Source organism: Micromys minutus (genome assembly GCF_963924665.1).
Source record: "Micromys minutus genome assembly, chromosome: 25".
Taxonomy (NCBI): Eukaryota; Metazoa; Chordata; class Mammalia; order Rodentia; family Muridae; genus Micromys; species Micromys minutus.
Window position 1 is genome coordinate 38,230,801 of NC_137960.1, and position 18,318 is coordinate 38,249,118.

An 18,318-nucleotide genomic window follows, 5' to 3' on the forward strand; every position below is an offset into this window, starting at 1 on the left:
GCAGCCTGAGGGAAGAGAGGCTACACCACAGAGGCCCGCCGGAGAGCCAAGGGCACACTCCCGTGGCTTCAGGGCAACACCAGGAGTCCGTGGAATGACTTTTTTAGTTTAGTACAAACTCAGGACTGCCCCTGGGTGATAAATCCTTTCTACTCTGAAAGAATAACCCAAACTGTAACCACCCCACAACGTGAGGAGTGTCTTGTCTTTAGCTGTAGCTAAAAGGCTCCTCCTGGTTGCAGGGAGCCGCTTTATTCCAAAGGGCACACTGAGTGAAGGCGGGGCGCTTTGTCTCAGTGGGAACTGACTGCCTAGACCTAGCATCCCAGCCTGACCAAAAAGGTGTGTGTGCCCGTGCGCGCGCGCGTGTTTGTGTGTGCGCGCGCACGTGCCGGGGGCTCCTCTGAGATATGAGGGCTGGCTCCTACACCCAGCAGCCATCTATGGGTAAATCGACCAAATAGTAACCCCCTGGGCACAACCAAAAAAGGTCTCCTTTTAGTCTCCACATAAGTCTTTGCATCTGGTGACCCACCCGGGGCAAAGCTTGCAGGAATGTAAGGGAACACACCTACTCTCCAGAACTGAAACCGAGATAAAGCCAACGTGAATGAAGCCGGGTGGGGGGTGGGGGGTGGGGGTGGGGTGCGTGTGCCCGCAAACCTTATTACAGCACCTCGGCTTCCAGCCAGAAGACTGGGTTTGCCGAGGAAAATGTAGAACTGGGAAAATGAAGAACCAGAAAATAACTAATTCTAGTGCAACCCAAATATTCCGAGCTACTCCGGGTCTCCGAATTCCGCCGGGATTTGAGTGATCTTAATGGTCTTTGAGCCACAACTGAAAATGCCACAATAGATATTTGAATTAAAAATCACTGGCTTTGCCAAGAGACCAATTGTTAGAAATTGGCAGCATTCCAAAGAACTTAGCAGGCGGCATACTGCCCGGGGCTCAGAGAATCGCTAATTCTAGAGAAAGTTAATTATCACCTTATTGATAAAAGGGTAATTTTTAAAGCTTGTAGTATGGCTTTTGTGTCTCATTAATTAAAATTTAGAGTAATTTACTAGACACCCTTGCGGCTTCTGTAACTTTATATTTGTACCAAACCATCTGATGATTCTTCCTTCTAGGAAAGATTTGAATCCCCCCTTTCCCGTCTCTCCTCACCTGTCTCTGAAAGCAACAAAAACATCTTAAAAGAAGGGGAAACGTGTACATTTCAAAGTCTCTTGGGAGACTTCTGGATTAAGACATAAAATATCCAAAGAATCTTTTTTTTAAAACAGCTTTCTCAAAAATACTGAATTTGCCCATCAATAGAAAGAAGCCTATATATGCTCACACCTGACAGGAGCCTGTTAATATAAACATCACTCCTGGAACAGGAAAACAATTTTACAGTCCCTCATGGGAAAGGGGTCTGTCTTCATCTTCATCCCAAATCCGTTCTCCAACTAAATCTAAGATTCAGCAAGAGGAAGTTAGAATTCTAATCCCCAAGGAGTACACGGTCTTGGTTTGTTCAAGTTCTCAGAGGTAGCTGCTTGTTCTAAAGCGTGTGCCGAGGAGAGAGAGAGAGAGAGAGAGAGAGAGAGAGAGATGCCCTTGGTCTGGCAAGACTGTAGACAGACCTAAGAAGCACCCTAAATTTTGTGTTCAACGCCCCAGCTTTCCAATATGAACGCTGTTCTTCAGTGGACATTCCTTGTCATATTTCCTTAAACTTACACAGTTAACGCATTTGAGATCCAACATTAAGATTAAAAAGAAACAAATAAAAACCACCATGTTATGAAAGGTTTAAGGTAATCTGGTCATGATTTTTTCCAACCATTTAGCCAAAAAAAAAAAAAAATTTAAAACTTCTGTCTTTGTCCTTGGGGGTATTGTTCGAATTTTTATCACACGCAAACAGTACGGAATACATTAAAAGTCCTTGGTGTTTTGATTGGCAAGATCAAAGCGGATGAGTTGAGGTGACAACATTTGAGTTTGGCTTGTTTCCCAGAAGCTGATCACCTGTGACCTCCAACCCTCAGCCCCACAACCAGAACCAGAAAGTGAAACCACTGCTGGTAGATGGATTGCAGAAAGACAGTGCAGAAGGAAGCCGCACTCGCCTGCTCGCCACCCCACCACGGGTGAGAAATCTAAATGGGATACAACAACTAAAATTTGGGATTTTCGTGGACACAGGTCAGACAGGCGGATACTTGGAGAAGGTTCCCACACACATGAAATGCTAAGAGTGATAGAAAACATGCAGTTTTTAAAATATTTGACGGCTATATTTTAAAGGCAGATCATAAAGCTACCAAGCAGCCTCTCTGCAAGGGGGGAGCTATGTTTACATTTTAGCTGCATTCTGACCACTCACTGCTGAGTTTTCTAGGCAACTTCTACCCAGTAGCTGTTACTCAGATAGACAGAGCCATTTCTGCCAAGCAACAAACACACGAAATGTCCCATAAAGCACGGTCTGTGTCGTGCACCTCCATCCTTCCACAAGTTCTCCAGACAGCCGTTTTGTTTTGTTTTTAATGAGAAGAGAGAAAGTCTTGAGGAGGGAAAGGAACTGTCTCTTGCCCTTCAAAAGAGAAAAATAAATTGTTTCCTAATTGAGAAAGGAATTAAAGACACAACACACAACAGCCACATCTGGATCACTTTTCAAGTATCCCAGCTACAAAGTCCTGTTGCTCTCAGCTGCTTATGGTCTTAGCCCTATGACACCACAGCAAGCCACCTCTGGTTTTTTGTCACAGGTAACAGCAAGAACTTAGAGTCAAAGGCATCGGTGATGAGTAAAGATTGCTTACTCAGCAGTCCGTTCAGCACCGAACCCACTGGTCCTGTTCATCCACAGAGCAACCAGGACAAGACACCCAGGGCCACAGGCAGAACCACTGGAAATTGGTTTGGGTCATATAGTGCTGTGTGGGGGAAGAAGGCGACTTTGTCTTTGGACTTGGGAAAACTCCAAATATTCCATACTAACCTGAGTTTTTTTTTTTTTTTTTTCCTTCTAAAAAACTAACAGTAACTTGTAAGCAATTAATACTATCTTTATCTATGACTGGTAAATTAGCAACCAACAGAAACACATGAAATATCTCATCGGCAACATTTAACATAAGTAAATAAAATCCAACTTAAAAACAAATGCTTTGGTGAGTGCTTATATCACGCCAATATTAATAATAAATTTTAAGTAAATATTTGTAACCTAAACCATACTATAATCTTTAAATTAACAAAACAAAATGAGGCAAAATTATTATTAGGAAAAAAAAAAGAAGCAGTTATCTGAGTTCCTGTTTAAAAAAATAAAAACTTTGCCCATATTTACATGCAGACTTAAAGATCGGTAAGTGTGTACATATCAAAAATGGTTATAAACTGTATGTTTCTGTCTTCCGTCTTCCTTTGAGATATAGTTAAGAAATCAAACATTGTGTTTTGCATGTTAGGATCTGAAGTTCACCCGCTGGGCTCAGTAGTCTTAGCACCAGACGCTCATGCATTGCCACAAGGCAGGCATGCAAACCCTCCCAAGATAAACTGACGCAGGTAACCTGTTGTGCTGACAGCCCAAAGAGAAAGAGCCGTACAGTGTGTCGCGGCACGCCCTCGGCATGCATCTCCCTTACCTACAGTTTGGTCACACAGCCCTGATCAGGGTGTTGATGAGGTCGGGAGTGTTGGCTTAGGAGACAGGTGACTTCCTGCACACGTACTGCGGGTATGGCACAAGCTAGCCTCCACCCGTGTGTGCTCCCGCTCACAGCCAGTCTCCAGCAGCCCTGCTCGCCGCTGCAAACATCTCATTAGACTAATGCATTCAGCACAGGCAGAACACTCGATTTACCATAGCTACAGCAGTGAATTTCCATTACGATGACAGCTTCAACCACATCATGTCCGGAAAACCAGCCAACCACTGGCTTCTAAAGAAACACACATTTTACATGCAGAAAGCGAGGACTGTGTGTGTGTGTGTGTGTGTGTGTGTGTGTGTGTGTGTGTGTGTGAGATGTGTTTCTTTCCCCTGTACAGACCAGCTAAGAGAAATACACAGTGCAGCTTTTAGTGGACAGGAGCTGCCCCGTGATGACACTTCTGCTTCCTGATAGTTACTTCCTTGTAATAAACTGAATTATGTCACAATAGTCAGAATGGGTGTTTCCTGCATTTCAGTTTTCATTACCCCTCCTCCGTTGCCATAGAAACCAGACTGTAACATCATCTCTTTGTCCCAGTCCTGCAGCAGTGAGGGCCACACCAGGCTTGTAAGACCGTTGTGATCTGCACAAGGCTAATGTTTGGCTTTGGGGGAAAAGAAAGAAACACAAGCAGACAGGAAGGAGGGAGGGAAGAATGAAGGGAGGGAGGGAGGAAGGGAGGGAGGGGGGAGGGAGGGAAGAAAGGAAGGAAGGAAGGAAGGAAGGAAGGAAGGAAGGAAGGAAGGACAATGCTGTTCCAACAGAGGAGTGTGCCTATACTGGTGACACTGTGGTTGTACCACATTTAGCGCCACATGGTTCCACATCTGTGTACACACATATGGAAGTGTTTCTCCATGCCCAAACGCATTTGAGACCTGCCTGGGGAAGGTTTGCTGTCTCTCTTCCATAACCACTGCCTGTCCACTAAAGCAGCGTATGCCGGAGAAGGCTCCTTTTCTCCTCTCTTCTAAATCGAGTCAAGGTTGTCTGGTGCTGACTTCATCCATCTGGGGGAACGGGATGTGTCTGGGGCGTCTCCTACAACATGAAATGCCTGGTCTACAAATACAGGCTGTCTACCAGGCTTACTTGTGGGGACAGCCAGGACTGAGCATTAGCTAAGCTAATCTGGAAGGTCTGGGACATCGCTTAGCAAACTACTGAGAATATGAAAAATTTAAAAGGAGCTACAATTTGAAGTTTGTCTGAACTCACGTGCAGCCTGAAGTAAACTTGTCCCATCAAATTAAACAGACACAGGAAATTGATGCTTTTGAAGTCAGAGCACTAACCTTGCTAAGGAAGAAGAAATCATTGGGTGGCATGTGTCCTTTGTGCCTATGCTAACTGCCGGCCACGCCCTTGCTCCTCTACCCCACGACGGTTCTCAGGCTGGCCCTGGCCCAGCTTGGATGGCAGCCTCCACTCCTACCAAGGGCCATAAAGAGTCACACATTTGTACCAACAATGTAGCAATTGTCCCCTTTGACATCCATGGGATTCAAAGTCTGAGTTAGCAAAACAAGATGGGCCCAGAAAAGCTCTCAACAAATTTCCATTTTATGAAAGATATGGACAGTTTGGCCCAAGTAGAAGTTAGTAGGGTCACAGGAGACAAACTTTGGGCTGAAATTCATGATGTAGACATGTAGACAAGTGCAGGTTTGTGTGGTTTAGGAGGATGGGTGGGAATGGTCAGAGCCCTCTCCTCATGGGAAGAAGCATGGTGGGTTCACCACTGACCTACAACAACTCTTTTGGACTTGACAAGGGTTTTGTCCTTTGAAGATAAATATATTTTCACATCCTTACTTCATTTACCTGTTGAATTTTAATGTTTTGCTTTATTCAGGAAAGTACAGTCTTGGAAGTTTCGTTTTGGAGGGGGGGTATTTGTAATTTCATATAACTGACGTCATTTACAGAAGAAAGAGGCCTAAGGAAGAAGACAAGGAAGAGACATCAGCATTCGGGAGCCTGAGGCAGAAGGAAATAGGCTAGCCTGGGCTACATGATGAGTCTGGGGCAACCTCAGCTATAGAGCAAGGCCCTGGGGGAGGGGGAGAATATTAGGGCCTGACTGGTGGCTTAAATGTGGCCTGCACCAAGTTCTAGCCACAGCCGGGGTCATATAGTCTCACACAGGGTTCCGCTGAAGGACACCTCTGAAGAACTTGGGTAACTGGTGTTCAATTTAACATGGCTCTTTCGACAGATAAAATCAACATTTCTTAAAGAATCAAAGCCTCTATAAGAGAAAAGGCTTTGGTAGATTCTTACCGTAAAGGCCTTTGTTTTGGTGTTTTCTTCCCAGGAAGACTCTGATAAGCTGACTCTGATCTACGGCTCTGTATGCTGCGTGTCATGCAGACCCTGTCTGCCTGGCTTGTCCTTGATCCTGGGCTGCTACTTCACTACTCAATGGGTCAACTTGGCAGTCACACTTGAAATTAACTAAAGCTCACCTGAAATATTTAAATATATATTTCCGAGATTAACTATATGTGCACGCAAGCATGTTACTCAAAAACCTTTCTTCTTAACCATCACCACAGGCCTAAAATTACCAATATTTTACAAAAATAATGAATTTTTTTAATCCCAAGAAAAAATTCAATTAAGCATATAAGAGAAAAAAAAAAGTGTGGATGGCAAATTTCAGCCAAAAAAGTTTTTAAACGCAAAGTGTCCTCCTCCACCACCATAGCTTTGACCTTGTGTATCTCTGGATGACCATTAAAATACTCGGGCTGGGCTGGGAGATGGCTCTGTGGATAAAATGCATGCATGCTGCATAAATATCAGAGTTCAGCTCCCAGACCCTCACAGAAATACCAGGCAGGTGTGATGAGGTCTGCCTGCATCACGACCAGGAAGCAGAGACAGGAGCCTGGTGCAAGCTGGCTCGCTGGATTAGGTGTGTCCGGGAGTTCCAGGCTCGTTGTGAGACTCTGCCCTTGTCAATAAAATAGAGGGATCAAAGAAGATGCCTGGCGTCAACCTCTGCTCTGGCCTTCACACGTATGTGCACACATATGTGCTGAGAGACAGACACACACACACACATGTTGCTTAGAGCATTCCACCTTGCTCTTTTTTTTAAAAAAAAAAGATTTGTTTATGTATGAATTTTATGCATATAAGTACTTTGCTTGCATGTACATCAATCTGCACACAAGAAGACAGCATCAAACAGTTGTGAGAGGCCACATGGGTGCTGGGAATCGAACTTTAGACCTTCAGAAAAGCAGTGCGTGTACTCTTAACCACTGAGCCATCTCTCCAGACCCCACCCCTTCTCCTTTTCTGAGCTATGGTCACATTTCTCTCTCAGCGTAGGCAGTATACTGCACACAAACATCACTTGGTTGGTAGGTAGCAAGAGGCAATGAAGAGAACAGGGTTCCCTTTCTGAGGTCACCCCTGTCATTCAGTTAGTTGCTGATGAAGACATCACCTATATCAAGAGCAACCTTTGCCTGGAGAGGTGGGGTTTCCCAACTCAAGCTACAGGCTGAGAGGATTCTGCTGCAGGCAAGGCGTTGTCTTCATGGTCTACACACGGCCGTTCTAAGGTCACGAGTAAAACTTACTGAGGACTTCTGCTCCATATCGTCCGACCACAGTGTGGTGGTCTGCATGTGCTTGGCCTGGGAAGTGGCTTTGTTGGAGGAAGTTTATCACTGTGGGCATGGGCTTTAAGACAGTCCTCTTAGCTGCCTGCAAACCAGAGTCTTCTCCTAGCTGCCTTTGGAACAAGAGATGGAACTCTCAGCTCCTCCAGCCCTGTGCCTGCCTGGATGCTGCCATGTTACATTGATGATACTGGACTGAACCTCTGAACCTGGAAGCCAGCCCCAATTAACTGTTGTCCTTTGTAAGACTTGTCTTGGTCATGGTGTCTGTTGGCAGCAGTAAAACCCTAAGACACCCAGCAATCTTGGAAAATAGGTACTTGTCCCATCTACAGACCAGAAAAAGAAAACGAGCCTCAAGGAGTTTAGGCAAATTGCCCAAAGGCTCAAACGTGATGGACAGCTTCGGCCAGGCATTTGCTTCCAAGACACAGTAGTTAATTGGTGTATCACACAACTTCCTGGCACTGCCTCTCCTTCCAGCCCTCCAGGAAACCAATGACCTTGGTCAAATCACTGCCTTGTTTTCGACTGGAGATGAGACTGGGCACTATGGTGTCTTTGTGAGCTAATATGGGCCTAACAGTCTACAACCCTAATCGCTCTCTCCACAGGCTTGATAGGTCCAAACTTTAAGTTGAAGGACTTGTGGCTTACTGTGGCTGTGGTTGTGGTTAACAAGAGACAAAAGGCACTCTTTCAGGCTGGAGGTATGGCTCAGTGGTAGCATGTACTGAGCATGTGCCAGGCCCAGAGATTGATTCCCAGTACTGCAAAAGGAAAGGAACATTTATTCCAATAGCATAAAACCTAATGAATAGAAATACCCATCTCACAGCTTGAGAAAATTTAGTTTTGCCTTTTTGAGACAGAATCGTCCTATGTAACCCTGGCTGTCCTGGAACTCACTTCATAGACCAGGCTGACCTTGAACTCAGAAAGCCACCTGCTTCTGCCTTCTAGGTGTTGGGATTAAAGGCATACACTTCTATGCCCAAGGAGGAAAATGTAAAGATGACAGCTCACAAGGAAGGAGGGGGTGAGGAGTGGTGTGGGGATGTGGGGTTGCTTTGGACTCCACAGCACCTGACAGTGATTTTCCTCATGCTCCAGTAGAATTGTGCTTTGGTCACTTGCAGATTGATTTCCTCGACTGTGTTATGTTTGGAATTCTGGAAACTTTTCAGAGGGTTTATAAATGCTAGGGTCCCAGTGGGGCGGGGAAGAGTGGGTGGGTGGGGGGCAAACATGTTCATTAGGAAGGTTGGTTGTGTTTTGTTAGTAGCCTTGTCAAAGAAGAAACAAAAGAAATTAGATTCAAGGATTTTCCTAATTCCTCTCTCCCCTCTACCCTGTTTTTCTCCTACCTAGTGTAAGGAGGTGAAACAGAGGTGGGGAAAAGAAAAACCCACAAAATAGAAAAGGCCAGCTACAGAAGAGGGGCTGAAAGAATGCTAGGAGATACTGGGCAAAGAGCACTGTGACACAGGGACCTGTCACAGGCACTGCCACTATGGTAACCTGCACAAGATCAGCCAGCATCCAAACAGGCAGTGGGCCCTGTGGGCTAGTGACAGGGACAGAGGACATGACACGTCAGGGAATTCCCTGAGAATGCTGAGCCATGGGGGGTTCTGGGAGATCTGGGAGGGTGAGTCCCTGATGCTCAAGATGCATTGCTTACATGTAGAAAACTGTCAGATAATAAATAAAATATATCATCCTATTTTTAAAACACGGATGTCACAGAGCATGGAACAATAGGAAAAGAGACTCACAATTCACATGTGCTGAGAAAATTGCAGGTGAGAAAGGAAAATGTAGAGTAGAATTTTATTCTGAAAAAAAAAAAGAATGATTTATAAATCAAAGAAATGTTAGTAGTGATTTATTGGTGGTAAAATTGTGAGTAATTTTCATGCTTTTATTCTTTTATATTTTCTGCAAAGCAGCCCCACTTGCTTTGTGCTAACAGGGATTTGAGTGGAGTCATCCACTCTTAGGAAAGAGATCTCTCCTTGTCATGTTAGGGAATGCACTTACACCTCTCATAAGCCTTGTTTTGCTTTGTTTGAAACAGGGTCTAACTGTGTATCTCTGGCTGACCTGGAACTATTGATTTAGACCAGGCTGGCTTGGAACTCACAGAGATCTGTCTGCCTCTGCCTCCCAAGTGTTGGAATTAAAGATTTGCACCACCACACCCCCAGATCTTCTTATAAATTACTCTTGAAATAAAAAATATGGTTTTTTTTTTTCCCTGCAAGGTGGAGCACATCAGACACCAGCCTAAGCTAACATGAGGACTGCTCTGTTGTCCCGGGCTCTTAGATTCCCTTCAGGCATACCCTGGATCCCTGGAAGGACTCAGAGCACTGAGCACAGGAAACATACAGAGGGGGTCACTCTAGAATGCTAAAACTTCATGTTAAGTACTAAAGAAAGTTATGACTGGGTGAAGAGAAAACAAGTTCCATCTAAGAAAAGGATTGTTCATCACATGCTGCTAGACCCAAAACATGGTCCCTTCAGACAGGCCTCTTCTCTGTGGCTCTGAGCCTGAGACCTTGGCTGATATTAGCGAACATCTTAGCAGAAACATTGACCTTGAGGATTGACATCTGGGTGGACTCACAGACCAGACTCGCTCCTTTTGAGGCAGAACCTGGCCTGTGAAGGGTTGTAAAGTAAGGGACACCGACTTCAGGACTGTCCTTCGGTCAGGAGTCTATACATTCTGAAGTGTTGAAGAACAGGTCCTACTCTAAGCTTACGGTAATCTGAATGAAAGTGGCCCCCACAGACTCATGAGAGCGGTAGTATAGGAGATGTGGCTTTGTTGGAGGAAGCGTGTCGCTTGGGGCAGATTCCAGAAACTCAAGCCAGGCCCAGTGTCTCTCTCTTCCTGCTGCCTGCTGATCTAGATGCAGAACTCTCACCTACCTCTCCAGCACCATGCTTGCCTGCATGCTACCATGCTTCCCACTATAACGATAATGGACCGGACCTAAGACACAGCTGTTCCCCAGCATGTAATGCAGCTCCTGGTACGTACATAGAAATCAACAAGTCATTATCTCGGAATGAGTAACACCACCAGGGTTTCAAGAGGTTTAAGTAAATCTCAGCAAGCATCAGACTTTCAGACATGGGTCTTCCTCATCTCGAAACCATTAATTTTAGAGATCTGCTAGCTTAGTCAGTTGAACTACTGCCGTGATGAAACACTATAAGCAAAAGCAACTCGGGGAGGAAAGTGTTCATTTCAAAAACAGTTCCATCATCAAAAGCAGTGAGGACAGTAACCAGTGCAGAGCAGGAACCTGGAGGCAGAAGCTGATGTAGCGGCCACGGAGGGGTGCTGCTTACGGACCTGTTCCCCATGGCTTGCTCGACCTGTTTTGTTTTGTTTAAGATTTATTTATTTATTTAATATGAGTACACTGTCATTGTCTTCAAACACACCAGAAGAGGGCGTCAGATCCCATTAACTGATGGTTGTGAGCCACCATTTAGTTGCTGGGAATTAAACTCGGGGCCTTTGGAAGAGCAGCTGGTATTCTTGACCACTGAGCCATCTCTCCAGTCCCTCAGCCTGCATTCTTATAGAACCCAGGACCACCAGCCCAGGGATAGTAGCACCTAAGATAGGCTGGGTCCTCTCACATTTATCATTAATCTAAAAAAATATCCTACAGGCTTGCCTAGAAGACAGTTTCTCATTTGAGGCTCCCTCCTCTCGGATGACTCTAGCTTGTATCAAATTGACATATAACTAGTCACTACATCTGCCTTCAGAAAAAAACAAAACTATTTTTGTAGAAATCAAAACCTTCTTATCTACAAATGCTATGACCTTGTGAGCCCTTCTGCTTTGAGTTATACTTTGTGTGTGTGTGTGTGTATATATATATATACACATATACCATACATACATACACACACATATACATACATACATACATACATATGATTTCTACAGGTGATCTCGAAGCATTTTTGACAATTACCTAGGTTTCCCTTTTGCACGTGTTCAGTGTAAGAAACACTTTGAGTTGATGAGAAGATGGCGGAAGTGGAGAGCCAGCCTAACGTCTGTCTGTGTTGCCAAAAGAGATTTCAAATAAAGGAGGCAGGTGTGCAGTCAGTTGCTGCAGGTGTGTGTGTGTGTGTGTGTGTGTTATTGTGGGAGGTAACACCATATGAGGAAGTTTGGTAAGGTAAAGCAGATCAAGACCCTGAGGCTTTGGTGACTCCCAGCTCCCTGCCTGACTTCTGACTTGGAACATGTCACATGCTTCCACATAAAAGAAACATGTCCTGTGGTCCAGTAAGCTCAAAACAGAGTTCTCCATGCTAATGAGGTACTTAGAGGCCTGAAGAGCTTAGGCCAATAAGCTTCCCTTCCCAGACACTCCTCCCTGCAAAAGGTATTTAACCTCAGTCCCACCCTGAGAAGTGGGGTATGATTTTACACATCCATTTTCTGCCACAACAATAAACTATTTAGAACCATGGACTGTCTCTTTTCATCAGGATCCACCATGAGGAGCCATGAAGAAGGCCTTTGCCTACAGAGCCAGAGCCTAATCTGTAGAAGGCCTCTCTGCACACCCAGCCACAGCTGCCACCAAGCCTGCTAGCCAAAGCAGCCCTCAGGCCCCTAACTCCATTCTTTGCTCTCCCGAGACTCCCAGCGGTACCTGGATGTCCAAGAGTCTGAGAACCCCACAGCCCAGGCCTTGTTGCAGGCCCGGGGACTCCCTCCCCCCACCAGATTCACTTTCCCACAGCCTAGCACCAGGTCCAGCGCTGGCGTGGAGTAGGCACAGTCAAACTCCCCCTGTTCTGCCTCCCCAATGGCCATGCCCTGGGATAGGGCAGATGCTGGCTGACAGTGTATGTGAGTGTGTATGTGGTGTCTTTGTGTATGAGTGTGAGGTAAGTATGTGTGAGTATGTTGTGTGTGTGTGTGTGTGTGTGTGTGTCAGGGCTATGTGTAATTGTGTGTGTGTGTGTGTGTGTGTGTGGTGTGGTATGAGGTGTGGGGGTATGTGGTGTATGTATGACTATGTGTATGTGTGTTTGTGTGGTGTTGGGAAGAGATCAGTAAAGAAAAGAGCAGGATATACTATTGTGGGTATCCACAAGAGAACACTGCTCAGACATGGGTCTAAGCAATAGGAAGTCTTTTCTATTGGCCGCTCAGAGACTATACTGGGTGTTCAGATTCCCAGTGAATCCCTGAGCCCTTCTCATGTGAGCTTTTAAGCACAACACTCATTTCCTGGGCTGACATTCTTCAGTTAACAAGAACACGTAGCCAGAAGTGGAACTATAGAGGACAAAAAGCAAAGTGAGCGCATTTGGAGACCTTCCCAGAACTGTGGGCGTCGATGGGTCAGACCTTGTTTTCATTTTGGTTGGTGGTGCTGTCTGTGAGCTGAGTTTTACAGCCTGAATGCTGTTCCATCATGGAGTCTGTTGTGTTAAAGTCTGGGGTCTGTTATGATATCAAAGACATCTTTTTTATTTAATTTAGAAATATGGAAGACGGTCTTTTGGTGCCTGGTGTAATAGTGAATGTCTATAATCCCAGCACTTGGGAGGTGGAGGGAGACAGAGCAGGAGTTCGAGGTCATCTTCTAACAAATAGGAGTTCAAAGATTGTCTGCAGCACGTGAGACCCTGTCTCTAAAGAGAACAGTGCTCAGAGGCTGGGGTGTTACTCAGTTGGGAGAGGGCTTACCTAACATGCATGAAGCCCTGGGCTTCGTCTCCAGCCTCATATAAAAGTGGACACACCGGAGTGCTCACTTACAACCTAGCACTCAAGAAATGGAGGCAAGAGAACCAGAAAGTCAATAAAGTCACCGACGGAAGCTGACATTCCATTTCCGTTTATTCAAGGAACGATCTTCAAGTACGGGCCCCTTAGATGCCAAAGTCGAGCAAGCCCTCTTACTTTTGAAACATCTTAAATCTGAACTTGAATAATTTAGTCTGGCAATTTTTATATTCTTTAATAAAAAGCAGCTGTTTGGTGAATAAATGCAAACTGGTTGATGAATTCCTCTTATAGGCAAACAAGTGTGGTATGTCTTCAGTGAGTGGACATGCTGTATGTAAATGCTGAGCCTAGAGACTGGGTCTTGAGAAGAAGGGGGGGGGGAGAGAAGGAGTGAGAGTGGGAAGAGAGGGAGGATGAAAAGGGAGGAAGAAAAAAAGGAAGGAGGGAGAATGGAAATAAAGGAAGGAGAGGAGGAAGAAGAAGGGGAGGGATGGAGGAAGGAAGGAAGGAAAGGAAGGAAGGAAGGAAAGGAAGGAAGGAAGGAAGGAAAGGAAGGAAGGAAGGAAAGGAAGGAAGGAAGGAAGGAAGGAAAGGAAGGAAGGAAAGGAAAGGAAGGAAGGAAGGAAGGAAAGGAAGGAAGGAAAGGAAAGAAAGGAAGGAAGGAAGGAAGGAAGGAAGGAAGGAAGGAAGGAAGGAAGGAAGGAAGGAAGGAAGGAAGTCAAAGCATTCCTTGGCAGTGGGATTTCAGAGTTTCGGCTGAGGCTGCTCACCAAATATCTGGTGTGAATCATCCTGTTCCTATCTTCACTCGAGTTCACAACATGGCTGCCAGCTGCTGCCAGGTCTCATGCTTCCTCAGTCCCAATCATCTCAAGGAATGTGTAGATAATACTCCTAAAAAACCCTCTAGGAGTAGCTTCTGTAGAGGAGCAAGGTAGCTGCTAGCCTAAACCACACCCCTATCATCTCATTGGCTGGAATTGGGCCACGCCTCCCCCCTCAACCAATGCTTGCCACCAGCTCGTGCTGATTGGCTTGAACTCTCCCACATGCTGTTGAAGCAGTGGAGGCAAGGGGGCCTGAAGATTGGGGCATGATGACTAGGTGTTAAAATCAGCTGTCTGAGGTCTCAAATGGGTACCTCCATGCCCAGTTCTCTCTCTGCTTCCTGTTGGTGGTTAGAGATTCAAGTACCCCACCCCCACAGCCCCTCAGCCCCCTATTCCGTCCTGCTCCACGGCTGTCTGCCACCATATCCGCACTTTATCCACCATTACGGACTTTAACCCTCAGGAACTGTAAACACAGAAAATAAAACCTCCCTTCTCTATAAGTTGAACCAGGCAAGTCAGTTATTTGAAAAAAAAAAAAAAAAAAAAACAACCCAGGCCTCGGGCAGCCAGTCAGAACCTGCTTTGCCATTAGAAGCTGCCCCACCGCCTGGCAAGTGCAATGGGTCAGCAGCCAGACTTCCCCAGCCACAATCTCCAGATTCCCAGCCAGTTTCCAACCCCTTGGCCCCAGCATTGGTTCTGGAATGTCCCTAGAGATAGAGCCAACAGATTAAGAAAACAGTCACCTACCCCCTTCCCGAAATTCCCCTAATGTGCTTTAAATCAAGCCTGGGAGCTCACTTGGGCACCTCTGTCTTGGTAGATGGTAGACCCCAGCATGCTTCTTCTCTGTAGAATAAAACACTCTTTGCTTTTGCATACTATCGGAGTCCTGGGTACCATTCTTCAGTGAAGAATGGACCATTACATCCAGACATGCCGTCAGCTTGGGCTTTGGTTGATTTTGCAGGTAGTCAAGCGGACAACAAAGACGAACCATTAGAGGAACCCGACGGTAATTCTACTCGGTGGATGTGTGGCTTCTGCGTGCTCATGCTTTCCCTCCCAGCCCCTGCTCCTGGAGTAACGACTCTGAGACTCAAATATATTTATAAATACTGAGGCCATATTTTGGCTCGTTCTCTAACTAGCTCATAAGTTCAGTTCTGCCACATGGCAGGTTACCTCCACTCAGGTTCCACCCATCTACTCCTAAGTATTCCCGGGGCCAAACCCTCCCGAGCCTCACTCTATCCCAGAATCCTTTCTGCCTCCCAGATGTCCCACCTCTTATTCCACCCTTTCCTATTGGCCACAGGTTTTTTTATTGACAAGTGATGCATCCATACAACACACAAGACATTCTTTCTACTTCTCTATAATTCCAGTGCTGCCACAATTGTGAGCATTTCCTGACCAGACGTCCGGACACCCGAGTAGAGACTCTGTGTACTGTGGCACAGAGGGGACCCCAGAGGCATCTCAGCACCACTGAATTGGTCACACATGAGGCTTCCCTTGGTGCTATGGATGGACTTGGGTGCAGCCTCAAACAAGCTGTGCTAGGATCCTAGTTCCTAAAATCTCAGGATGTACCCCATAAAGGCCTAGGTGAGTTAAAATGGTGTCGTTGGTGTGGTCTCTAATCCCATAGGACAGGTATCCCCACGAAAGGAAAAATTTGGACACCGGGACAGGCGCACACCGAAGATGACATGAAGAGGCAAAAGGTGACTGTCCAAGGAGGGCCACCTGACATGGATCTTGCCTGGAATGAGCCTGTCTTCCCAGAGCTTCCCCTTAAGACCCACGGCTTCCAGAGACTGTAAATCACCGTTTAAGCACTGCGGTTTGAGAGACTGTTACAGCAGCCTCACATTCTAGCAAACCTAGTTTCTGGGTTGCCAAGGCCCAGGCAGGGTGTTTTGGTTAGGGTTGCCGCTGCTCTGATGAAACCCCATCACTCCAAACGCCTGGAGGAGGAGGGCGTTGATCTCAGCTCATCACTGAGGGAAGTCAGGGCAGGAACCTGGAGGCAGGAGCTGATGCAAAGGTTATGGAAGGGTCCTGCTGACTGCCTTTTCCCCTATGGCTTGTCAGCCTGTTTTCCTGTATAATCCAGGACCGCCAGCCCAAGGGTGGTACCACCCACAATGAGCCGGGCACTCACACTTCAATCATTTATCAAAAGTGGGGGGCCAGGCTTCCGCACAGGCCAGTCTGGATCTGGTAGGTGTACTTTTTCAACCGAGGTTTTCTCTCCCCAAATTCCAGTTTATCCTATGTGAAGTTGGCATGAAACTAGCCTGCCCAGAGGTCATGACCACGGAAGCATCTACAGCAGAGCGAGTCTCATCTCAGAAGGGATCCTACAGTGGGGCACGAGACATGTGTGTTCCACACGAGACAACCAGTGTACCTGGGAACATTTGAAGAGATCTGACCCATTACACTGGGCTGAGTCTGTAAAGGAAACAGACTTTTGTATGCCACTCACTGGGTATGAGCTCAGTGTCCAGATGGGAAGTTCCCAGAAGGCTCTTGGCTCAGGGTGGGTAGAGGCGGAATGAAGACATCATGTTTCTGCCCAGTGGGACAATTCCTGTGTGGCTTAGAGGCCAGTGCAGAAGCTAATGCAGTAAAATAGCAAAATAAATACAGATTTGTACAGTAAAAACGCTATTATAAACATTATTAAGGTCCTCAGAAGGACATGGGCATCAAGAACCACAGGTTTTTGGCTGGAGGAAATGATTAAGATGGTTTCTTCTCCTTTTACTCTGTGGAAGAATTGGTGCTGTGCGAGGAGCCAGTGTCGTGGTTGGGACTGTCGCGCAGCTTCCTGTAACAGAAATGGCTTTTAAGAAAACTTACAAGGTTCTATGCCTTCTTTGCCTCAGCCCCAACCCTTCCCTGCCTGCCTTCACCTAAACTTATTCCTGCCTAGAATTCCAGAAAAACAAACAAACAAACAAAATAAAAAACCAGGGGATTCAAAGTTGAATTTGCCTATCAGAAAAATAAGGAATTTCTTTCTGTATTATTATATAACTCAGATACTTTATGGGACATACTTAGATGACAAAAAAAAAAAACCAAAACAAACCAAAAACAAACAAACAAACAAAAACTTGCTATCTGAAAGTCACATTTAATTGAGTATCCTTTTATAAATCTGGTCCCAAAATAAGTCCTAGACAAAGCTGTAGAAAAGTGCGATGGAGTGCCTGTAAGGATGGAATTTGCGACTTGGACGGGTGGCCTTTGAGCTCCTCTCCAGGGCCATGAGGCTCTGCTCTCCAAAAATCATGAAGGTAGCTGTCACTTTGCCCTTAGGAGGCCAACCCTGGCGCTATCCACCTAAGTCGAAAAGAGAAGGAACAGCGACTATGATCAGCACCTAAAGAGCTAGAGAAGCAGCTGGGATCAAGGGTGGGCGATAGTCAGAACCAGCCCTGTAAGAACAGAGGATGAGCCAGGCCACCCTGAACTTGGGAGGTGCTGAGGCAGGAGTGGGACTCAGGACATGGGCCAGGTACCCTTGAGCGTCCAGCAACCTTCCTCAGCTACCTCGCGCCCCCTGGTGGCCACAGCCAGTCAAGCACGTACTCGTTCCTGGCTCTGCTAACTGGATCCCAAAACCCAGCCAAGGGAGAGGGAGTCCCCTAGGGAGCAGTGCTTCCTTGGTGGCTACTTATCTGAAAGCATCACCTTCAGTGTCCCTTTGCAATGACTACCACGGCACGTTGCTCACAGAATCTGCCATGTCATCAGTTCCATCTGCAAAATGGAGCCTCTGGTTAGGATGTCCCAGGAGAGATCACGACCTTGTCTAAGGGCATCTTTGCCAAATGAAGTCGCTCTAGTGAGCTCAAAACACACGACTCCCTGGGCAGAACAGGATGGTCCCGTGGTGAGGAGGCAGCCAGCGGTAAAGCATATTCAGCATCATGAGGTGTCACTGACATCTCAAATACAAAGAGATAAAAAACGGTTTGTCTCTTTACTGCTCTGAGGTCTCACTCCTCAGGCCCAACCCTGAGGTGCCGCACGCACCTCTGGCACCCGGTCTGAGCCGAAACCACGGCCCAACTTGTCCGCACAACTCCCTTCTCTGGCTGTTTTCTACTGCCTGTTCTCTGCCTCCGTTCCAGGGTGTTTCTGTACCCCAAAATCCCACAAGCACAAGTCTACAGCCCGATAGCTTTTCATACAGTTTATATATTCAGCTCTCAATTCACAAACCCTCTACACAACAAGATTACATCGAATAGACAAAGATACAAACTGCCCTTCTAGATGAGATACTAGACCTGTAAAATCCTTAA

At 46.2% G+C, this 18,318-nt stretch overlaps 1 protein-coding gene across 1 annotated transcript in view; it reads right to left on the reverse strand.

The window, feature by feature from the left end:
• The window catches only part of SCML4 (Scm polycomb group protein like 4), a gene marked incomplete at both ends in the record, with an annotated part of 89,658 nt that extends 85,824 nt beyond the window's left edge, over positions 1–3,834 (reverse strand). Inside the window, 3 exon segments of the mRNA XM_080938297.1 lie at positions 3,657–3,683; positions 3,686–3,786; positions 3,788–3,834. Coding sequence (XP_080794423.1) covers positions 3,657–3,683; positions 3,686–3,786; positions 3,788–3,834 — 175 coding nt within the window.
• Positions 3,835–18,318: the final 14,484 nt, after the last annotated feature.